Source organism: Coregonus clupeaformis, chromosome 35 (assembly GCF_020615455.1).
Source record: "Coregonus clupeaformis isolate EN_2021a chromosome 35, ASM2061545v1, whole genome shotgun sequence".
In the NCBI taxonomy this organism is placed as follows: Eukaryota; Metazoa; Chordata; class Actinopteri; order Salmoniformes; family Salmonidae; genus Coregonus; species Coregonus clupeaformis.
In genome coordinates, this window is record NC_059226.1 from 15,419,061 (window position 1) to 15,437,927 (window position 18,867).

The window sequence follows — 18,867 nt, forward strand, 5'->3', positions numbered from 1 at the left end:
TCCTGACTAGTCTCCCAGTCCCTGCTGCTGAAAAATATCACCACAGCATGATGCTGCCACCACCAGTCCTTTAGGTGCCTTTTGGCAAACTCCAAGCGGTCTGTCATGTGCCTTTTACTGAGGAGTGGTTCCGTCTGGCCAATCTACCATAAAGGCCTGATTGGTGGAGTGCTGCAGAGATGGTTGTCCTTCTGGAAGGTTATCTCATCTCCACAGAGGAACTCTGGAGCTCAATCAGAGTGACCATAGGGTTCTTGTTCATCTCCCTGACCAAGGCCCTTCTCCCCTGATGGCTCAGTTTGGCCGGGTGGCCAGCTCTAGGATGAGACTTGGTGGTTCTACATTTCTTCCATTTAAGAATGATGAAGACCACTGTGTTCTTGGGGACCTTCAATGCAGCAGACATTTTTTGGTACCCTTCCCCAGATCTGTGCCTCGACCCAATCCTTTCTCGGAGCTCTACGGATAATTCCTTCGACCTCATGGCTTGGTTTTTGCTTTGACACACTGTCAACTGTGGGACCTTATATAGACAGGTGTGTGCCTTTCCAAATCATGTCTAATCAGTTGAATTTACCACAGGTGGACTCCAATCAAGTTGTAGAAACATCACAAGGATGATCAATGGAAACATGATGCACCTGAGCTCAATTTCGAGTTTCAAAGCAAAGGGTCTGAATACTTATGTAAAGAAGGTATTTCTGTTTTATATGTTTAATACATTTGCAAAAATTTCTAAAAACCTGTTTTTGCTTTGTCATTATGGGGTATTATGTGTAGATGAGGAAAATTTTTAATTTAATCAATTTTAGAATAAGGCAGTATCGTAAACAAAATGTGGAAAAAGTCATGGGATCTGAATACTTTCCGAATGCACTGTATATTTAAAAAAAATATCAGTTGGTGCAGCACCCTCTACTTCCCGCGGCTATGTCCTCACTTTAGAGTCCTACTGCAGTATGGTTTGTATATTCATATAAAGCATTCAATTAGATTTTACATGGCATACAGCTGAAAGGTCATATATGTCATTTTGGCGTTTTGTCATCAGAAGTTAGTCAAGATGTTATCAACCCATTTAAATAACCTTATGAAACTCAACCTGCATGGAATACGGATTATCTATGTAAATGTGGGGCCTTTACTGTCCAGATATGGTTCACTACTTTGGGACACCCGCCACTCAGTCATTCTCTAGACAGGTGCTTGGTCCATTCATACAGTACTGTCATCTTGATGAACAGGAGCCAGGGGAAATAACATTAACACAGTGGTGCTTTCAACCATTGGCAAAGACACGGGTGCTTCGCATATCCAACCTTCACCCCCACCAGTCTGCCCACACTAGATTCACCAGGGCTTTATGTAACCTGTCTGTCTGTGCGTCAGAGTTCCTCTACCTCTACCCGTCTGTTAATTTTTCCCTCGTTTCCAGTCTGCCCACACGGCTCTTATCTCACTGAGGTGTGTCAGTGTACCAGACATGGACACGGGTGGATGTTTGTAGTCATAAAGACCTAATGCTGCCAAAGTCCCCACACACAACCTGCATGGTGGGCAAAGTCTCCAGAATGTCCCCTATGCACCCCACCTCTCTAGTGTGCTACCTCATTCATTTTCCTATAGCAGGTCGTAAACTGTGGTGTAAAGTACTTAAGCAAAAATACTTTAAAGTACTACTTAAGTAGTTTTATGTGGTATCTGTACTTTACTTTACTATTTATATTTTCGACAACTTTTACTTTTACTTCAATACATTCCTAAAGAAAATAATGTACTTTTTACTCCACCCATTTTTCCCTGACACCCACAAGTACTCATTACATTTTGAATGCTTAGCAGGACATGAAAATTGTCAAATTCACACATTTATCAAGAGAACATCCCTGGTCATCCCTAATGCCTCTGATCTGGCGGAATCACTAAACACAAATGCTTTGTTTGTAAAATATGTCTGAGTGTTGGAGTGTTCCCCTGGCTATCTGTAAATTTAAAAAACAAGAAAATGGTGCCGTCTGGTTTGCTTAATATAGGGAATTTGAAATAATTTATACTTTTACTTTTGATACTTAAGAATATTTTGGCATTTACATTTACTTTCGATACTTAAGTATATTTAAAACTAAATAATTTCGTACTTTTACTCAAGTAGTATTTTACTGGGTGATTTTCACATTTACTTGAGTAATTTTCTATTAAGGTATCTTTACTTTTACTCAAGTATGACAATTGGGTACTTTTTCCACCACTGGTCATAAATACAGTGAGGAAGATGATTAGGTTGTGTATTGTTGTTTTTAGCTATGTTAGAACACATTAGCCTAGTTATACTATGCATGAGTATAGGTTTCTATGTACAACTGTTTTTTTTACACTAAGTTGTATTGACCCATATTTTTTGTTTGGATTTCTTTTATCATTGTCATTAGAAAATGTAGAACTATTGTGCTGTAAAAGCATAAAAAAGTGAATGTAATCAGAATTTAATGTCTACTCATCAATCTTACTCTGATGACCATCTGTGGGAGAAGATAGTTCCCCACACTTAGAGAAAAGGGTTCCAAAAGGGTTCTTTGGCTGTCCCCATGTAGAACCCTCTGTGGAAAGGGTTCTACATGGAACCCAAAATGGTTTTTACTTGGAACCAAAAGGGGTCTAAACTGGAACCAACAAGGGTTCTCCTATGGGGACAGCCAAAGAACCCTTTTAGGTTCTAGATAGTACCTTTTTTTTCTAAGACTGCAGAGGTTAATCATCACTTCTCTGATCGGGCGTCATGGCTGGCGCAGACATTATGTTCACCGCTTCATATAACATATAGGCCTAACCAACCACATCCACAAACAGCTGCTGTACAAAATGTTCTAAAATGAGAGGAGCGCAGCAGTTTGACTCAGTGCGCAGACTCGCACTCACACTCACACACAGACACAGACGCAGGCACTCCCAAACACACTTTCCAGGAATATACCCTTTCCAAGAAGGGAAAATCAGTTTGACAGTGATGGAATACACATCTGCAGAAGAAACACATTATGAAACCATCCCAAGTTACCTGTTGTTGAAATAAAAAAAAGCAACGGGAAACATAAAAAAAAATATGGAATGGCGATTTCATTTTGTACTGTACATACTGTACATATAACTGTACAGTGTATTAGCAACAACTGAAGGCACAAAATTCAAATTCTGTAGATTTGTAGTGAGTCCTACAAAGACCCTAATTCAACACTCATGAGGTGCCTTTGAAGGCAGTGGCCGCATCAGAGAAACAGTACTTGACATAACTCAGGTCTATATCTCAATGCATGGCTGGCTCCTGGCTCCTACACTTGTTTTTCTCACTTGAAGAGACAGTTACATAAAGCTGGGCCGTGCTCTCCTCTCTGATTGGTTACAAGGGCGCCGCCTGACGGGTCGAGATTGATTGCTTCCTGCAGCAGGCTCTCTCCATCCCGCCCCTATGTTCTCTGATAGTATGTATATGTTTAACTGTTCTAGGAAGAGCAGACTGTAGAGCTGAAATGCTGAGACTGACTCTGGATCAGCACAGCAAGTTGCAGCGTTGACCTTAACTCAGTCATAAATGCTTACGCTGTCCAGAAGGCTGCTTATTTAGCAATTATTTACATTTACATTTACGTCATTTAGCAGACACTCTTATCCAGAGCGACTTACAAATTGGTGCATTCAACTTATGATAGCCAGTGGGACAACCACTTTGTATTTTTATTTATATATATACAGTGGGGAAAAAAAGTATTTAGTCAGCCACCAATTGTGCAAGTTCTCCCACTTAAAAAGATGAGAGAGGCCTGTAATTTTCATCATAGGTACACGTCAACTATGACAGACAAATTGAGATTTATTTTTACAGAAAATCACATTGTAGGATTTTTAATGAATTTATTTGCAAATTATGGTGGAAAATAAGTATTTGGTCACCTACAAACAAGCAAGATTTCTGGCTCTCACAGACCTGTAACTTCTTCTTTAAGAGGCTCCTCTGTCCTCCACTCATTACCTGTATTAATGGCACCTGTTTGAACTTGTTATCAGTATAAAAGACACCTGTCCACAACCTCAAACAGTCACACTCCAAACTCCACTATGGCCAAGACCAAAGAGCTGTCAAAGGACACCAGAAACAAAATTGTAGACCTGCACCAGGCTGGGAAGACTGCATCTGCAATAGGTAAGCAGCTTGGTTTGAAGAAATCAACTGTGGGAGAAATTATTAGGAAATGGAAGACATACAAGACCACTGATAATCTCCCTCGATCTGGGAGCTCCATGCAAGATCTCACCCCGTGGGGTCAAAAAGATCACAAGAACGGTGAGCAGAAATCCCAGAACCACACGGGGGGACCTAGTGAATGACCTGCATAGAGCTGGGACCAAAGTAACAAAGCCTATCATCAGTAACACACTACGCGCCAGGGACTCAAATCCTGCAGTGCTAGACGTGTCCCCCTGCTTAAGCCAGTACATGTCCAGGCCCGTCTGAAGTTTGCTAGAGTGCATCCAGAAGAGGATTGGGAAAATGTCATATGGTCAGATGAAACCAAAATAGAACTTTTTGGTAAAAACTCAACTATCGTGTTTGGAGGACAAAGAATGCTGAGTTGCATCCAAAGAACACCATACCTACTGTGAAGCATGGGGGTGAAAACATCATGCTTTGGGGCTGTTTTTCTGCAAAGGGACCAGGACGACTGATCCGTGTAAAGGAAAGAATGAATGGGGCCATGTAACGTGAGAATTTGAGTGAAAACCTCCTTCCATCAGCAAGGGCATTGAAGATGAAACGTGGCTGGGTCTTTCAGCATGACAATGATCCCAAACACACCGCCGGGCAACGAAGGAGTGGCTTCGTAAGAAGCATTTCAAGGTCCTGGAGTGGCCTAGCCAGTCTCCAGATCTCAACCCCATAGAAAATCTTTGGAGGGAGTTGAAAGTCTGTGTTGCCCAGCGACAGCCCCAAAACATCACTGCTCTAGAGGAGATCTGCATGGAGGAATGGGCCAAAATACCAGCAACAGTGTGTGAAAAACCTTGTGAAGACTTACAGAAAACGTTTGACCTGTGTCATTGCCAACAAAGGGTATATAACAAAGTATTGAGAAACTTTTTTTATTGACCAAATACTTATTTTCCACCATAATTTGCAAATAAATTCATTAAAAATCCTACAATGTGATTTTCTGGAAAAATTTTCTCATTTTGTCTGTCATAGTTAACGTGTACCTATGATGAAAATTACAGGTCTCTCTCATCTTTTTAAGTGGGAGAACTTGCACAATTGGTGGCTGACTAAATACTTTTTTTCCCCACTGTATATATATATACTTTTTTTATGGGGGGCTGGGGGAAGGGGGGGGGTATAAGGATTACTTTTATACTATTCCAGGTATTCCTTAAAGAGGTAGGGTTTCAAGTGTCTCCGGAAGGTGGTCAGTGACTCCGCTGTCCTGGCGTCGTAGGGGAGCTTGTTCCACCATTGGGGTGCCAGAGCAGCGAATAGTTATGACTGACCTTTGACCTTACAGTATCAAACTACTGCCACAGTTGTTCATTCATGTGTTCGTTTTTTAATCAAGACAACAAAGACAAATAACTTCATTATTTGACATGATGTATTTTACATAATCACTTCCTTCATAAAAATAAGACATTCGAAATGTACATTTTGTTCAATTCAAGTATAATACAAACCAAACTAGCCTTCTGGCTTGATTAGAAGATACTCAGTTGACTGGGTGAACTATAACTAGGTATGCGCACACCTGGACCAATAGTGTTCATACTATTGCAAAGCTGGACAAACTGTCACTAACAAACTTCTATTATGCAGTCGTCCATCTTAGGAAATGCATCTCCACATTTTATTCTACATGCTACATCAAGCTATTCACACATGCAAGGAATTCCATCCCACACAATTACAAACTATACATTCGGCTGTCTGTACTTGCTCACGTTTCGGACATTTTGTTGAAGCTAATGGAAAGAAAACAATGTTGCGTATACATTTTCCTCACTGACCAATCCACACAAAAGTAGGTCCATATACAATAAAGGATTTTTATACCAGACAAACAATGACTAATTGGCTAATATTTGTGAACAATCTGTTGTCTGCATGCATAGGCACTTATCAGGGACATTAGAAGGACATTAGAACGTTTAATGTTTGAAATGTGGGCCACTTGGCATACACGTTTGACATACTATGTGATACAGTCGAATACTTATGATGCTACAACTTCAACCTTCATAACAGGTTATAACCGGACATAGCTGCTCTGACTAACAAAGGGAGTTGCCAACAAGGCTAACCAGACGCTGGCTGTCACCATGCTTTACAACACTGATAACTGCTAAGTAATACCCCCTTTGTGTGTCCTCCATACTCTGATAAGGATTTGAAATGATACGACCTCCACTGAAACGATCCTCAAATGAAGTGGCTATTCTTCACAGTGAATACCATCATGACTACGTACTTCATCTAAACCTTCAGAACTCTGAAATTGTCGATCCCATGTTCTACTGGAATGACAAGATCTCCCATTTGCGCCTTCATTTTTCTCCTTCTCTGACCATCTATCTTTGCCAGGATCTATTTTTCACACCTCCCCTCCTTCACCTTTAGGCTCCCCTCCTTTACTGTCAACCCCAAATCCAACTGTTCTAAGTGGGGCAGGAGGCTCCTGCTAAGGGTCTTGGTGTGGGATGGAACATACTGATCAAACCACTCATAATACTGTATAGCAATTTGGGGAGCAGGGTAGTTTTAGATCTACAATCACTTGCAATTTGGAAGATGGCCTTTCTAAGGCACTGGTTCAGTCCTCTCTCCCTGAACCCCCCTTCTAGGAACACAACTTTAGTGGGGACAGGAAGTGAGTGGGTTTCCCATTTCCTGAAACAGGAAACCACTAGGGGCTTTAAAGCTGTGCAATCAGAGGCTTCTTCCCTTCTTGACTTCCTCCAGGATTGGTTGCGACGTCTTTCCCCCACCACCACGTCAGCATTAGGTCCCATTTAGATTTGGCCCTTTTTCTCTCTCCTTAGGGCTTAAGGTAATTGAAAGGTCAAAGTTCACTTGGCGACTCTGTATATAGCCAGGTCTAGTGGTTCCTTACTGGGAACACACCAGTCATCTGCCTCCAGGTTGACTTTGTAGTGTTTCAGAGCTGTCTTGTTGAACACAGGAAGCCTCTCCACTGAATCTGTGGACAATGCCTGAGGGAGAGAGTAGGGGGGATAGAAGATAGAGTTAGCGATTAGCATGTCTAGGGATGTGACAACTTGACAGGTTATTAGTATCTGATGTGTATAAGGAGGTACTAGATAGTTGCCTCTTACCTTCATGTGAATGACAGCGTCGGTACCATGACCCTCCATTGAGTATAACTGCAGGTCTCCCTGGAAGTAACGCGCGTAGAGGCGCGAAATGGGAAGCCCATAGCCAAAACCAGCCTGGAGGGACACACAATAGGGGAAATGTTATGGCTAATGAAAATACATTGACCTAGTTGGAACTATTAGCACTGTTAAAAATAGGATATTTGGCCTCAAGGTACAGAAATACTGCTAAAGAAAACAAGGTTATCTAGTTGTAAGTATGGCTTCTGTGCGGTTTCAGGTTCTGTGAGGTTATATAAGTAGATGTGTGTGTATCACTCACCAGTGGGGCCCGGTGATTGTCGCCGAAGTCCGGTCTGGGAGCTGTGGAGTACATGTAGCTGAAGAGCGTCTCGATCTTTCTTAAGGGGACACCACCACCCCTATCCATCACCTAAAAGAGAGAGAGAGAGAGAGAGAGAGAGAGAGAGAGAGCGAGAGAGATAGCGAGAGAGAGAGAGAGAGAGAGAGAGAGAGAGAGAGAGAGAGAGAGAGAGAGAGAGAGAGAGAGAGATTAAACTTCAGCTCAAACCCGTTTATCTCAAATGTTGTATTTTTCAATCTGGGTCTATTTAAGTAGGGCTATCACTGATTAACACTCTACATATTGTGCAAGAACACATTAAAAAATTCCTATGATATAAACCTGGGATTAGAACATTGGGCCAGAGAGAAGAAAATGCTGAGGTCATTAGGGATAATCAAGGCATCTAGTGCAGAGGTGAGGAGATGGACCTGGTGGTGGAGGTGGATTATGAGGGGATTTAGCTCAATTCATTGAGACAGCCATAGTTTCACATTCACCACTACTAAGATTCTAATTGGGGGAAAGGTTAACGATATCAAAAAGCAGCTTTAGTTAATCCCTTACTAAATATGGCTTTAGATACCTGTACTTTGTCCAATCCTGTTAATGAGAGCATGGCTCAGTGGCTCTATTAATCACTGATAAGAATGAAGCCTTGGATAACTCAATCAAGGCTGTACTAGGGGGTGAACTAGGCAGAGGGCACAATAGAGGTAGGATATGGCACAGGATATGGCACAACATTACAGCCAGAATCATCTTTCTCTTACAAACCGTTGGGTTGTTTCAGCTAAGGATTTGTAGTGGTTATGCAATGAGGGAGTTTCAATGAATAACAGGATTGTGTTTAAGGTTAGAGGTTACATGTGTTGGTTCTATTTTGGGTTTGTTGTTTCAAGGAGTTTAACTGTATTAGAAACGTTCAGTTTTAGATATTGGTTCACCAAGTTTCCAACAGTTCTACACTTTGCCCCAATTCTCTCATTATCGCAATTCTAATTCCTGCAAGGCTATATGAGCACTGTGATTGGTAGTCTGCCCTGTCACTCACCTTGATTGACAGGTCCTCTCCACCAAGGGCCACCATGACTCTGATGGGTGGGAGGTTGTGGCTGACTTCATGGGTCTCAATTGTAGCTCTCATGGCATTCTGGGTGACATCAAAAGAGAACGTTCAGGTATTTGGCAACACATCAAATCTGACCACACACCATCATACTTTGATATTACTGTACTAAGTCATGCAGCCAATGTCCTCCCTATCATATTTTTTTACATTTTTAGTCATTTAGCAGACGCTCTTATCCAGAGCAACTTACAGTTAGTGAATACATATATATATATTTTTTTTACTGGCCCCCCGTGGGAAACGAACCCACACCCCTGGCGTTGAAACGCCATGCTCTATCAACTGAGCTACATCCCTGCCGGCCATTCCCTCCCCTACCCTGGACGACTTGTGCGCCGCCCATGAGTCTCCCAGTCGCGGCCGGCTGCGACAGAGCCTGGATTCGAACCAGGATCTCTAGTGGCACAGTTAGCACTGCGATGCAGTGCCTTAGACCACTGCGCCACTCAGGAGAGTCATACACTTTGAGTTTTAAGATATCATTATATGGACTCACCTTGAAGAGCTCAAACAGCATGTGGTAGAGATGGGAGGGGATATAAGAGATCTGGATTGGCTCTCTGACATTGTTGGCTGAAAAGGAAATGATAACAGACTATGAAGTCCACATAATTGCATCCGTTTAGTTCCCTATTAATAGCTACTAATGTACTGCATGTGATGCTATTTAGCTTTTAAGATAATGTGTTAGTTTTTTTTTTCAAATTCACATTAAGGGTGAGGGTGTGTGCAGAGGCCTGCTCTGCTTACCGTTCATCTCCCTTAGCTCCAGCTCAGGGGCCCCGAGGTAGTACTGCTCACAGAGCATCTTGGCACTCTCAAACGCATCTGTAGAGAAAGAGACAAGAAGGAAAGAAATAAATGTAATTAGCTGTTTCCAGCTCTCACTCTGCAAACAAACATGATTTGATTTGATTTGATGATAGCGGAGGTAGAGCCCCTCTTTGTGAGTTATCAGCTTCAAATAAACAGAATAAGCACATCAAACTGGGTATTTCTATCCCCCTACCACCTCATTTTCACCTCAGACCAATTGAATGAGTAAGCCCCAAAGACTGGTTATCTTACCTCGAATCACTTCAGTGACATCACACAGGGAGTCAATGCACCCGATGGTGTTGGGGTGGGCTGGGTTGGTGTTCCCGTTGAAAACAAGAGCTGCAGAGAAAAAGGGGACAAGGGGAGGAGGAGAGGAAAATGGGGGAGAGTTAGAATGTTACGTGTGGTGGACCAAGTCCAAAATGTTTTGGTGAATGATTGAAAAAGCCAAGACTGGGCAGGAGAGGGCCGGCAAGGCCCAGTTCTGTTTGAATGGCCTTGGACAAATAGTGCTGAGGTGGGTGGGGGGAAAAAAAGTAGTCCAAACCCTAAGAGCAGTTTGAACCTGTTTTTTATTGGTTTCACAAGAGCTGACAACACAAAATACTGTACCCATAGCACAGCATGGACACTACTTATCCTACTATAGTCGGAACATTCTAGATGCAAAACAAGTAAAGTGAGATCTTTATTCTCTTAACAACCCTATTTTCCTGTCCTATAGTCAGGCCTCCGGGCTGAGACTGTCAAAAAAGTCTACCTCAGCATGTGCAAGTACCTCTGTCAGTCTTTCCATGCCAACTCTTGTATAACTGGTTGCCAGCACAATTAGAACAGTACTTGGATGTGTGTCAAGACTAACAGTGTAAGCATTACTCTCAGCTTCAAACGGCTTGCTCAATGCCAGGGCCAAATTGTTGCATTGCATTCTGCTTGAGTTGCAGGTTCAGTTAAGGGGAATTGAATTGGATTGGTCAAGGCCAAACTGATTTAGGTGAATCCCTGTCAACCATCAGGAACAGCTATTTTCTAAGAATTGCTCCTCTGGAATTGGTGAGAGGTTGGCAAGTCCCAAAAGCACTTCCCCTAAACTATGTTTGAAAATAAACAGATAGCTTTAACTGACAAGCTTATTTTGAACTGATCAATGAGGAATGCCTGTGACCTCAGAGGCGGGACTTACTGTGCTGGTTGATGAGCATGCGGATGGAGATACGGCTCATGTAGAATCGGTCCAGGAAGTACTGGATGTTCTGGCTAGTGACCGGGTCCTGGCCGAAGTTGTCTTTGTACTCGATGACGCCCTGCGCCATAGTGGGTACCACATCATTGTGCCTGTTCCTAATGGTCTCCAGGGACTCAACAAACCTGGAGAGAATGAGAGAAAGGGGGCTGTCAATCTCCCCACAAACATGTCAATAGCCTGCTAGTTTTTCAGAGTTAGTATTGGATGATTAATATATGCCATTTAGAAGACGCTTTTATCCAAAGCGACTTACAGTCGTGCATACGTTTCACGTACGGTAGCCCCAGCGGGAATCAAACCCACAACCCTTGGCATTCCAAACACCATGCTCCACCAACTGAGCCACACAGGACCACAATTTGGAGGAGTTAGCCGAAGCTGGTGCAAACTTACGATTGCAAGACACTGTGGTCCTCTGGGCTCTTGTCAAGGAAGTCCAAGATCTCCATAAGGCTTTGGATGTACCTAGAAGAGAGGGAAGGAAGAGTTCATTTAGTGACCTTACTATTGCCACGTTACAATCAAACAGGCATCTTGTTAACATTTGTTTACATACTGAGATAAAAAAAAATAACATTGATTCTCAATAGTAAAGCAAAAGGCTATTGGGTCTCAGGCTCTGTCAATGGAGACTGTTAGTAGATAGGGAAGGTACTTTTGCACTGGTCATTTTCCAGTTGGCTTTTGGACCAGCTAGGTGCCATTCCTGCATCCCTGTCCCTGCATTGCTCTGATACCAGGACACCCCTCATCCATCTCGCATTGCTGGGCACATTGTGTGTGTGTCTCAATATGTCCATGTGATTCCTATACACACAGTAGCAGTATATCTACTCCACTGACATTCTCATTCGCTGCTTAGGACAGCACTGTGAGCCTCTTCTGTTCAACTAAACCAATTTGACGTGAGCCTTCATTTCTGCAAAGCTCTGCACAAGGCTTTCCTTCCAGCCTGCCAGTCCACATTAGGACAGGAGCTGCATGCTAATCAATAAGATGGCGAAACTCATTATCATTCAACAATAACAAGCCAATAGTAATCTGCAAGAAAGCACATGAGCCTTATTTGGTTTAAATCAGTCTATTAGCAAATGGAACCTAGGGTAACCTTAAGATGTATGTTTACATTTTACTCGATGTGTAACTGCTACAGGCATCCATGAATAAGAGAACATAACAATGTAGTGCTTTGTTTAATCTATATTCAATTTCTATCGATTCCTATGAAGGCTTGTTGTCAACCATCCATTTTGAACATCAGATTCATTACATGTTATTCTCACTTTGGGTGTGGCTCACTCCTGTTTGTGTGTCCAGGTAAAAAATTAAATCACCCTTCCCATTCTAGCTACCCCTATCCAACCTCCACACAACAAGAGATGGGAACCCAGCAGTCCCAGCCCCTCTCCTCCACCAATCAGAGGGCAGTATGCCAAGAACATTCCACCCCCAGCTCCAGCCACTCCCTTTACCCCCCTACAGGGAAAACAAGATTACATATCAGGGCAGTGCACTGTCTTCTTTATATAATGGGAACCTACTATCTATCATATGCCAGTTATCATCTTGATGATGGCAGTTCAAGTTGACATAATCAATTATAATACCTGTTTACTAGAGCTGTTAGATTATTAGATGATCAATCCCATTGACTAGATGTGTATTTACAGCTATGTGTACATGTGCATTGTAATGGTGATCTAACTATGGACACTAAATCAAATTGTTCACCTCAGGAATCTGGGAAGTTTGTTTTTAATGTTTTTCTTTGTTAGAAAGTATTTCTCAGGTTTCAGTGTGATATTCCCTATTCCAAGCAAAGTTAATTTAAAGTCATCCGGCTCCAGCAGAGGCAGAACGTTACAATTACACAGCAGTACACAGATACTTTTGGAACGCTATGTTCTCCCGCAGCGATGGCAAGAAAAACATCTTCCCGTTTATAGCGGGGGCGCGCAAACTGGAGATATACGTTTAATAATTGAGCCCATATCATCAACATGCTACAGAGCTGCGCACGCGCTCGATGTGCTCGTTGTGTTGATCAGTTGACACTTCTGATCATAAAATTCAGTCATACCAAGAAAATACACCAAAGAATACCATACAGAGTCAAATCATGTTATAACAAAGAAGTGCAATAAAATAACATGATCAAATTGAGTTAAGGCATTCCAATGCACATTCTAAAACATCAGATTTCTGCCGTTAATTGTTTTCTGTAAAGGTATTTTGTGAATTCCTTAATCAAAACCAAAAGTGCAATATACTTTCATTGGCTATTACACAAGTGCAATTGTACAGTTTACCCCCGTTTCAACTGTTCATGGCAAGACAGCCGTTCGTCGAAAACAACGAGGGGAGGGGAGGGAACTGGGACAAAGATCACAGCGCGAGTGAGTGGCGCACAGCTGCGACACTAGAGCTATGCTGGCCTGTCCTGTGCATTGGCCAAATGGCCATAACAATGTTGCTCAGTCAAACCGCAGGTATGTACACTATGCTGAAAACAATAAACACTTTTGTGCTGACACTGTGGCACGATATATCCTGATTATAGTACATTATAGGGCGACATTATAGGCTACTGTCGCGTTAAAGGTTTACGTTTTCTCACACAAAGCGAGTTTTGTGAAACATTTCCGGATAGGTTCCTGATTGCTCTAGCTGGCTCTTACCAGCGTTGCACGAGCTGCACGGATGGTGTGGTCAACAACCGGTTCGGCAAGAGGTTGAGCTCTTTCATGATGTTGGACAACCGGACAGGGAGTTCTTGTCTGAGGAAGGCGAAGGATGTCTTCTCGCAGGCATTTGTTGAACCTGGAGATGGTGGGTGTCAAAGTTAGATAGGCTAGAGCAAAAGTGTTTGAGGATATATCAAAGCAATTGTGTAATAATAATAGCTATAATTATTATAATTATTATTTATCCTCATCATCATCGGTGCATGCCAAACTATGGCCTATGCAGACAGGCTTCTGCCTATTCCTTCAGTATCTCATATTGTTACTGAAAACAATGGTAACGTTGTAGCCTACATTTAAACATTATGATTGGCTAGATGGAACAACCACGCTCCTTATGTAAACATGTTCAGTAAACATGTGTCTGCTGCTTGTGGTCAAACTTGAACCAGCCTTCATCCGTAGGTAGTATTGTTTGCACATGAGACAAGTCAGTGTAAACATATTGAAAAATGATATCTAATTACCATTTTCAGTGTTGTACCTTAGATTTAGATTACACCCCTATGTCGTTTATGGTTTAATGACCATTTTCTTTACATTTGCTACCAAGTGTTATTCTGCAAGCCAGCAAAATATACAATGACGTCCCTCTTTATCAGTGTGCACGATACTGAAATTAATATTGAAACATTGTGTCGCTCGAAATCTTTGCAGAGCAACATTATAACATTGGTATTCAAAATGATGCTGTTGAGTTTGTATTCTACTCACCGAAATCCAAGAATTGCTTCATAGACAAAGGTGATGGTGAGAATTTGGAGAAATGGTCAATATGATTTGGCACGTTGGCCAAAGCAGCGTTCTTCATGAGGAATCTGACAAACTTCATTGTGCAAGGCAAATAAAAGTCCTCCGATATTAAAGAAAAATAGAAATGTCCGTTCACAATACAAGATGTGTAGCTCCTGTCAGTTTAGGTCTGTCTCGAGTGTTTAGGTACCAATGTTGATTTTCTGAAGATTGCGATAGTCGGAGTTGTCATGAAGTAGACTTCTCCAGCCAATAGCATTGCGTTATGCGCAGGACTGGCCAATGAGAGTGGGCGGTGGGTGCGCCGTGCTTGAAAAACCCACCCCACAACGCCCTGTCAACAACCCAACAGGGACATGATGATGGTGTTGACAGATTGTCTGCCACTTCTAATTTACATAACCTCTGTTCACAGACAATTAATCCACTGGTAGCCTACGTCTGTCGCCTGTCTGGAAATAATCTCTGTTATGCTGATGACAACCTCAAAAAGGTGACGTTCAGGGATGGTAGCCTACTGCTGTCCAGAAAACAAGGGCTCAATTTGAATGTTACTGTGAATGCAGAGCACAGGTCATTGCATTATAATTGATAGCTTATTTCAATATTTTCACATTCCTGTGTTAATTTTATTTGGAAGCATGGTCACCATGGCATCAACCCATCAAAACAGGGTAACTTGTTTGATTTGGATTTGATTTGGATCCCTATTAGCAACAACTAGTTTTCATGGGGTCCGACACACTGAAATAGACATTACAGACAAAAATACTTTACATGTTTACAGTAATGGTATCAATACTTGGTCAAGGAGCACTGAACTTCACACACCCTCCATTCACACCTCCATTCCAGTCAGGGAGGGGTAAAAAAATGTCAAGACCATGAAGCTTACATGTTTGCTGAACTAGGCTATGTAAAAAAATCCTAAGGAAATTGAGTGATTTGCAAAAGAAATTAAGTACATAACGATTATTTTTTCCTTTTCTTTTTCTGCTTGTTACCATCTAGAAATATAACATATATTCCCTTAGACAATACCAGGCAAATATCATCTAAAACTGTAAAATCAAGTGGTGCCGTTGTATTTATAGTAGTAAACACGCCACCATAATCCTTTTATGGTGTTCATTCTCAACAAGGTGAGAGTTTATGGAGCGGGCATGGCACTGTGTTTCCATAACAAGGTTAAGAACACAATATAGAAATGACAGAGCATGTGTTTCCATCAACAAGGTGAGGTACAGTACAGAACATACAGTGCATTCTGAAAGTATTAAGACCCCTTGACTTTTTCAACCTTATACTACATTATTTATTTTTTATATCTTAATCAATCTACACACAATACCCCATAATGACAAAGCAAAAACAGGTTTTTAGAATTCTTTGCACATTTATTAAAAATACAAACCAGAAATACCTTATTTACATAAGTACTCAGACCCTTTGCTATGAGACTCGAAATTGAGCTCCGGTGCATCCTGTTTCCATTGATCATCCTTGAGATGTTTCTAAAACTTGATTGGAGTCCACCTGTGGTAAAGTCAATTGATTGGACAAGGCACACACCTGTCTATATAAGGTCCCACAGTTGACAGTGCATGTCATGGGGGCGGCAGGTAGCTTAGTGGTTAAGAGCGTCGGGGAGAAGAGCCTTGGTCAGGGAGTTGACCAAGAACCCGATGGTCACTCTGACAGAGCTCCAGAGTTCCTCTGTGGAGATGGGAGAACCTTCCAGAAGGACAACCATCTCTGCAGTACTCCACCATTCAGGCATTTATGGTAGAGTGGCCAGACAGACATGACAGCCCGCTTGGAGTTTGCCAAAAGTCACCTAAAGACTCTCAGGCCATGAGAAACAAGATTCTCTGGTCTGATGAAACCAAGATTGAACTCTTTGGCCTGAATGCCAAGCGTCACATCTGGAGGAAACCTGGCACCATCCCTACGGTGAAGCACGTTGGTGGCAGCATCATGCTGTGGGGATGTTTTCAGCGGCAGGGACTGGGAGACTAATCAGGATTGAGGGAAAGATGAACAGAGTAAAGTACAGAGAGATCCTTGATGAAAACCGGCTCCAGAGCGCTCAGGACCTCAGACTGGAGCGAAGGTTCACTTTCCAACAGGACAACGACCCTAAGCACACAGCCAAGACAATGCAGGAGTGGCTTCAGGACAAGTCTCTGAATGTCCTTGAGTGGCCCAGCCAGAGCCCGGACCTGAACCCGATCGAACATCTCTGGAGAGACCTCAAAATAGCTGTACAGCGACGCTCCCCATCCAACCTGACAGAGCTTGAGAGGATCTGCAGAGAAGAAATTGGAGATACTCCCCAAATACAGGTGTTTCAAGCTTGTAGCGTTATACCCAAGAAGACTCGAGGCTGTAATCGCAGCCAAAGATGCTTCAACAAAGTACTGAGTAAAGGGTCTGAATACTTATGTAAATGTGATATTTCAGTTCTCTATATTTAATTAATTAGCCAAAAAATATAAAAACCTGTTTTTGCTTTGTCATTATGGGGTGTTGTGTGTAGATTGATGAGGGGGAAAAATGATTGAATCCATTTTAGAATAAGGCTTTAACGTAACAAAATGTGGAAAAAGTCACGGGGTCTGAATACTTTCCGAATGCACTGTAGATAGAGAGAATAGATAGGGAGAGTGAGATAGAGAGAGAGAGAGAACAGGCTTGGGTCTATGATCAATGACAACAGCAGCAGTGAGGGACAGTATTCTATTGGTTAGAGTGGGCTGCTTATACCAGAGGCAGAGGGCTCATAATGAGGACTACTGGCTACTATTCAGAACTTTGTGTGGCGAGCTTTCTGGCGCCCAGAGCTGCTGAGGCATCACCCAAGTGGGTGCTTCACAGAGTGGAAGAGGAGAAGTCTAGTAGCTATAAGACAGGATGGTTCCCAGACTTGCCCTCTACAAGCAGACTTGATCACCATCATCTACCATCCTCTGTCTAGCGCCCTCCGCTCAAGCCATGAACTGACCCTCTCAATCTTCGGAGGATGCGGCTTTCAAAGGTTTGGCCTCTATTGGTTGACCTGTCATGAATTATTGCTTGTTTGTTTTTTTGCTCTTGATGCGCTTTGAGATTCTATGAAAAGCGCTATAGAAATGTAATACATTATCATTAATTATCACCAGCCAAATTCCACTACAGTGTGTGAGTGAGCGAGAGAGAGAGAGAGAGTTAGTGCAAGTAAGAGATAGAGAGATAGAGAAAGACAGTGAGTCTGGGGATTCTACCCTCTTATCAGACAGGGTGTGGGCATGATCGTCCAAGGAGATGGTGATGATTAATCCTAATACGGCATGTAGACATCAGGACACAGTTAATCCAGTTGACCAGCACTTGTCTTTTGATGAAGCTACATAGCTATGTTTACTCATTGGCTAGCTTGTGAAGGGACGTGACGAGACCGAGAGACAAGGAGAGTCTGGGTTAAAGGGATGTGTAATTTAGAATGATTAGTTGTTGTGGTAGTGAATATAAACACAGGACAGTGATCCAGTTAATCTGACCAGTAGACATGAGGGGCCATGCTCAGGATTATATAACAATCAGTTGGATTCCATCCTGGTATTGGTGGGGTCAGTGCACCCTGTGCAGGTCATAGTATACCTAGGTGTCTGGTTAGACTGTAAACTCTCCTTCCAGACTCACATTAAGAATCTCCAATCCAAAGTTAAATCTAGAATCGGCTTCCTATTTCACAACAAAGCCTCCTTCACTCATGCTGCCAAATATGCCCTCGTAAAACTGACTATCCTACCGATCCTTGACTTCGGCGATGTCATTTACAAAATAGCCTCCAACACTCTACTCAGCAAATTGGATGTAGTCTATCACAGTGCCATCCGTTTTGTCTCCAAAGCCCCATACACTACCCACCACTGTGACCTGTACGCTCTTGTTGGCTGGTCCTCAATACATGTTCGTCGTCAAACCCACTGGCTCCAGGCCATCTATAAATCACTGCTAGGCAAATCCCCGCCTTATCTTAGCTCATTGGTCACCATAGCAGCACCCACCCGTAGTCTGCGCTCCAACAGGTATATCTCACTGGTCATCCCCAAAGCCAACACCTCCTTTGGCCGCCATTCCTTCCAGTTCTCTGCTGCCAATGACTGGAACGAATTGCAAAAATCTCTGAAGCTGGAGACTCTTATCTCCCTCACTAACTTTAAGCATCAGCTGTCAGAGCACCTTACCGATCACTGCACCTGTACACAGCCCATCTGTAATTAGCCCATCCAACTACCTCATCCCTATATTGTTATTTATTTTGCTCTTTTGCACCCCAGTATCTCTATTTGCACATAATCTCTTGCACATCTAGCATTCCAGTGTTAATACTAATTGTAATTATTTTGCACTATAGCCTATGTATTGCCTTACCTCCATAACTTGCTACATTTGCACACACTGTATATATATTTTC

General features: G+C 42.5%; 1 protein-coding gene across 1 annotated transcript; it reads right to left on the reverse strand.

Moving 5' to 3' along the window:
* Nucleotides 1–5,618: 5,618 nt before the first annotated feature.
* Nucleotides 5,619–14,617, reverse strand: LOC121550494 (pyruvate dehydrogenase (acetyl-transferring) kinase isozyme 2, mitochondrial). Its single transcript, XM_041862767.2, has 11 exons — nucleotides 14,370–14,617; nucleotides 13,590–13,731; nucleotides 11,305–11,376; nucleotides 10,849–11,033; nucleotides 9,915–10,004; nucleotides 9,597–9,674; nucleotides 9,343–9,419; nucleotides 8,769–8,867; nucleotides 7,694–7,804; nucleotides 7,372–7,485; nucleotides 5,619–7,248 (listed from the first exon to the last, which is right to left on the reverse strand). The coding sequence occupies exons 1-11, from the start codon at nucleotides 14,485–14,487 to the stop codon at nucleotides 7,105–7,107; spliced, it is 1,230 nt and encodes a 409-aa protein (XP_041718701.2). The 5' UTR covers nucleotides 14,488–14,617; the 3' UTR covers nucleotides 5,619–7,104.
* Nucleotides 14,618–18,867: the final 4,250 nt, after the last annotated feature.